The sequence below is a fragment of the Herpailurus yagouaroundi genome, unplaced genomic scaffold (assembly GCF_014898765.1).
Source record: "Herpailurus yagouaroundi ecotype Mexico unplaced genomic scaffold, PumYag 196, whole genome shotgun sequence".
Taxonomy (NCBI): Eukaryota; Metazoa; Chordata; class Mammalia; order Carnivora; family Felidae; genus Herpailurus; species Herpailurus yagouaroundi.
Window position 1 is genome coordinate 25,464,060 of NW_024412427.1, and position 5,850 is coordinate 25,469,909.

A 5,850-nucleotide genomic window follows, 5' to 3' on the forward strand; every position below is an offset into this window, starting at 1 on the left:
AAAAAAAAAAAAAAAAAAAGCTAATTCAGGCACATTTGGATCTGATTTCATGCTGCAAATGGTATCTGGGGTTTTAATATATTTTATGCTCTACTACCTGCTTTTTACTGTTTCCTCCACTGGCAAGTTCCTACCCAGGAGTGGTCATGAATACAAAAAAGCTTTGTTCAGGTGTATTTGTTTCTGTATTTGCTGGGGGGGGGGGGGGGGTTGGGGGGAAACTTTTTCCATAAAACTAGGGAAAAATGAGCTCCTGTCTGTGTCTAGGAATCGAAGACACCTTCAGGACAGCTGCCACCGAAGTGAGTCTGCTTGCAGGAAGCGAGGAGTTTAACGCCACCAAGCTGTTTGAAGTTGGTAAGGAGAGTTTTCTCCCCCACCCCTTTTGGTTTTTTATTCAAATATTGATTTAATGTTTTGGTGATTCCTTTTGCTTTTGCAGTGCCGTCCCATCCCGGGATCCATTTAAGTGTTTTGTTTTCCTCTTATGGGGTCCAATTCTCCCAGCACATTTCTTGCTACCCGAATACAGTCCGAGCAGGAGAGAGCAGTCCCGGGCCTCCCAGACCAGCCTGAGCAGAGCAGCCGGCTGGGTCTGCCTTGCTTGCTACACAGCTTCCGTGGCAAGAAGTGGGACAGGACTGCTCTCCCTGAGCACAGAGTCAGCCTCAGTAGGGCCTCAGGCTGCATGGGGTCTCTTCTCACAGGCCTCACTGAGTGTCCCCAAGAAGTCAGGAAATGCTGATCTCAGTTCTGCAGCAAAAGGAGGGACGGAGAGAAAAAGGGAACTTTCTCGGCATTATACCTGCCTCTCTACCCCATCAATTTTTTTGTAACCTTTCGGCATACCCTGCTCCTCATCTGCCAGAAAGTGCTAGACCAAACACAATAAGCATGAACCAGACAAAATTAAAAGTGACTACTCAGGGGGAGCCTGGGTGGCTCAGTCGGTTAAGCAGCTGACTTCGGCTCAGGTCATGATCTTGCGGTCCGTGAGCTCGAGCCCCGCGTCAGGCTCTGTGCTGACCGCTCAGAGCCTGGAGCCTGCTTCAGATTCTGTGTCTCCCTCTCTCTCTGACCCTCCCCCATTCATGCTCTGTCTCAAAAATAAACGTTAAAAAAATTTTAAAAAAAAGTGACTACTCAGGTGTGAGGTGAAAGCTTCCTTTTTAAAAATAGCTTCACATGCTTTGGGGTACAATTCTTTATTGCAGAAAGATGAGACTCCTTCTGTCACTTCTTCGTGTCACCCCGAAAGTCTTTCTTAGCCTCTTCACTTTTGCCCTGTCTCCTCAGCCAAACTGCAGGCAGTGTGGAAATTCTGTGTCACCCGGGGGTTCCACCTCAGTCTTTCACACACACACAAGCTACCTTTCGCAGGAGCCTTCTGCAAACACTATGTGTTTGACTCCCCCGACACCAAAATTAAAGACTAAATGTGGGACATTTACATAAAATAGTAGAGCAACAAAGATTGTCTTTGCGGGGCAGAGAGCTTCTCGGGTCTCTCCATATTGCACACCCTACGGACAGGCAGCTGCTTGCTTTGTTGGGAGGATGGGTCCTGTTGTGCAAAGTCACACCTGAGATACGACTGAGGACTCACAGACACAAGTAGGACTGGGTATCAGTCAGGTTCTGGGCACGAACAAACATGGCACACTGAACAGATAATTGAAGAGCATTTGATGAGGGTCTGCTTGCAAAGGTGTGAGCAGGGTAGAATGGAAACCAAGAAGGGGATGTACGGGGCCGTACAGAGCAGTGGGGAGCCCTTACTGCCCCTTGGCCTGAAGGGAGCAGGGGGAGGAGTGGCTACCACAATCCACAGCCGTGTGGAGAGGGTTACCAACAGCACTCTTGTTGCTAAAGAAGGATGTAGCCAACCTGCAGTAGCAAGGGAGGAGACAGGGGAACAAATACCTTGACCTCGCTCTCCTCTCTTCCCCTGGTCTCTGGCCAGGTCCTCCCCTTGGCTCAACCCAAAAAGAAGTCAGGGCTCAAGGAGTGTGTTGATGCAATCCACTGAGGATTCCAGAGCAAGAAAAACCTTCCAGAGCAAGAAAAAACATGGAATGAGGATATAAAACCCCAAACAGAAGATGCCTAGCAGAGATGGGACAAAGCTTGATTTGCACAAGGTCATTTATTAACCTTGTACTGCCTCAGTTATCTGATATGTAAAATGGTCTGAGGTAATAGTGCCATATAGAGTTATTGCAGAATTAAATGAGTTAGTATTTGCAAAGCATTTAGAGCATGCCCATCGCACTGAACATCTACATAAGTTTGATAAAAATAAGTCAATGCATGTTCTATAGGCACATGAATTATGATGACCTTCCACACTAAAAGGATAATAACAAAGCCATTTTCTAGCACCTCACTGAACTTTGTTTCTGAAGACCATGCTCTCTGAAAGAGACCCTCACTGGTTCTGCAGACACACATTTCCCAGGAGGAGGCCTGCATGCTCTCACACTGTTCAGTCAGGGGCTCCACAGGGGTGGAGTCTCAGAGCTCAGGTCCGAATGGAGCCTTCGCACATGCCCTCAGGCAGCACCCCGGTCCCGTGCGTGCTGGGTACTCCCTGTGTTCTAGTTTAATCCTCAGCACACTTTATGAGACAGGCATTATTTTCATCCCCAATGTAGAGATGAGAAAGCTGAATCACAGTGAGGGAGAATATTGTGCTCGAGGTCATGAGCTACCAAACGGTTGAGCGGGAAGATCCCAGGCAGTCCAACACAAGACCCCACACTCTTTATCTTAGGCCAGGCCTTTCTGAGCTCCTGAGAGATGCCCTATATCTCTCCTCTTCATTCCACTGAAGAGAAGCCTGAACCCTCCTCCAAACTGCCCCTCCCAACCCTACCCCTGTCCTAGTCTCTTGATTCCCTCCTAGGACACCACCAGTCTCCCAGACACCTGGGGTCAGAGCTGAGGAGTCACTCCTAAAGTCTTTTCTCCTTTACCCTCAAGCCCACCAAGGCCCAGCAGCCCTAACTCTCTGACCACTCTTGATCCCTTCCATCCCCTCCCTTCCCACCTGGACTCTTATGACAGATATCAGCTCTGAATGTATCTTCCTATTGTACAGCTTAGCTAATAGCTCGCTATCACTCAGAAGCCTTCAGCAGTTCCCTAGGGCCATCTAAACAAGCCTAAACTCATTCCCTATAACCTCTGCTCTGGTGACGCTGAATGTTTCCCCACCCCCAGACAACCCCAGCAGATTTTTTCTGCTCAACGTTGGTTTGTGCAACATTCGCCACTGTTTGCCTGTTCATGACGCCTGTTCCCTTGGGGCAGTGCAGGACCAGCATAAACATATCTTTAGGTTTTTCAAATAAAACCAGGAATCCACATTAATAACTAGAATCACCTAAGTCTTAAGTTAATTCAATAATTTATTAATTCATTGGCAATTAATTCAATATTTTTTAATATTGTAAGGTCCAAATTGAACACCACCAGGGGTGGGTTCTTCAGGTCAGTGGCCTCTGGCCTAAATGTTAGGTGCCCTAAAAGCAGGGGCCAGCCCCTTCCTCTTTGAGGCATCTTATATGGATTTGCTTGCAGTGGTCGTCGCTGTTCGGTACCCATGGTTAAGAGATCAGGCCATGGCTCTAGTTTAAACCAGTGAGTGAGGGGCACAAATAAAACTTGTTCCTATAAATTCCCCTGGAGGTACTTTCTGCCTTACCTTGTCACCACTTATTTAAAGAGCAGATTCAAAATAGCCCTCTGAATTATTGTTAATTTTGTCATAGGTGATAAGGGGGTTGTGGTTATCCCCATATCCTCCTTTCCCCCCCCAGATGCCTACTAAAACTCAAGGATAATATATATTTTCAAAAAAACAAAAAAGATGAATCAAATGTAGTGGTTAAATCTGGGTGATGGCATATAGGTAGTCACTGCTTAAATGTATTCTACTTTTCTATGTGTCTGAAAATTTTTCATAGTATACAGTGGAGAAGGGGTTGCCTTGTGAATAAAGTTCCCAAGTTCAAGGGAGGTGAGCAAGCCAACCAAAGGCTGGTGGTTCCAGGGGGCTGCAGGGGTTGCCCCTGGGAGGGCAGGAGTTGACCTCAGCCTTAACCTGCTTCCCCTTTTGCATGTAGTGAGAGGGTTTCTCCCTGGTCTTTTTCAGACACGGACAGCTGCGAGCGATGGATGAGCTGCAAAAGTGAGTTCTTAAAGAAGTACATGCACAAGGTGATCAATGACCTGCCCAGCTGCCCCTGCTCCTACCCCACAGAGGTGGCCTACAGCACCGCGGACATCTTTGACCGCATTAAGCGCAAGGACTTCCGCTGGAAGGACGCCAGTGGGCCCAAAGAGAAGCTAGAGATCTACAAGCCCACGGCCCGGTACTGCATTCGCTCCATGCTGTCCTTGGAGAGCACCACGCTGGCCGCCCAGCACTGTTGCTATGGCGACAACATGCAGCTCATCACCAGGGGCAAAGGGGCTGGGACGCCCAACCTTATCAGCACTGAGTTCTCAGCTGAGCTCCACTACAAGGTGGACATCTTGCCCTGGATCATCTGCAAGGGTGACTGGAGCAGATACAACGAGGCCCGGCCTCCCAACAATGGACAGAAGTGCACAGAGAGCCCCTCGGATGAAGATTACATTAAGCAGTTCCAAGAGGCCAGGGAGTATTAAGGAGATGCCACCTCGGGTATTTGTGACACAAATGCACTACACTGATCTACCGCTTGGGCAGCGCCCCTCTTATTCGCATACATGTATATTTGTATATACCACATGGGTATTTTTCATAAATTACACTAGGGGTGTGCACCAGCCCCAGGTGACTGCCATCTGAAGCCACCTTGCCATCTGAAATGCCCACAGAGCTCCTTGAAATTCCTCCAAGGGGCGATGTCAGCAGGAGGATGAGGACAAAGAAACCAGAAGAACCTGGAAGCCATAGTGGGTGAGATTCAACTCACACCCCGATCCAATGTTTTCTAGAGAAACAAAGAGGAAAAGACTGAGTTGTAAACGTTATGAGCAGTTTTTATATATAACTTATTTAATATGAATGTGACTTAAGCATAAACTTTTTCGCTGGAGTTGTGAAACTGTTTAATCCCTTCTGTGAGAGTTCAGACAGGGGCTTCCGGAGGTGGGAGAGAAAGGGAATTTTGTAATGATTTAAAAAAAGAAAAACTAAATAACTCAACATAAGTGTATCAAAATAAGAAAACGGCCACCTAAAAACAAATAGTCTTTAGTCCTGAGGGACCTTGCTGGAGTCTCAGCTTCCAAAATGCCCTTGCCTAAGATTGGATAGGGGGTGGGGGGCACATGGGTATTTGAGGGACAAATCTGATGACTGGTTTTAAATAGGCTTTAAAATAAAAGGCCAATATTAGCATAATGCTATAATTCTACTGAAAGGCTTCAGAGTAGGAGACGTTCTGCTCATGTCTTAGTAGGTTCAGAAGGCTGCAGGAAGGTCAGATGTAAAAATAGTAGCACTTTTCCAAAGAAAAACAAGCAAAATAAATGGTAAAAGAACATAAACCTCATTTCATCTATTTTATTTTAATACCATCGTAACATTTTTTTTCTCCACCAATATATTCCCAGTAAATACATATAAAAAGAGTAGGGGGACTCATGTTTAGAAAAAAAAAACTAATTTTTTTATGTTTTAAGAAAGGGGAAAAAACTACGTTATTTTTGTAAAGTATTTATTGAGTCACTGAGTCTTGTGCTTCAAGCAATTACCTGGTTCTGTAGTGTGGAACTTAGGACAAATAAAGAATTTGTTCTTATGAAATCTTTACTTGCAAAACTCCAGGAAAAGAGAATATATAATAAAATCATAAT

General features: G+C 46.1%; 1 protein-coding gene across 1 annotated transcript in view; it reads left to right on the forward strand.

The window, feature by feature from the left end:
• ISM1 (isthmin 1) overlaps window positions 1-5,546 on the forward strand; it is a 72,227-nt gene extending 66,681 nt beyond the window's left edge. The window contains exons 5-6 of the mRNA XM_040447713.1: window positions 268-357; window positions 4,157-5,546. Of these exons, the coding sequence (XP_040303647.1) occupies window positions 268-357; window positions 4,157-4,674 (608 nt within the window). The 3' untranslated portion in view covers window positions 4,675-5,546. The remainder of the gene's footprint in view (window positions 1-267; window positions 358-4,156) is intronic.
• The last annotated feature ends 304 nt before the right edge of the window (window positions 5,547-5,850 follow it).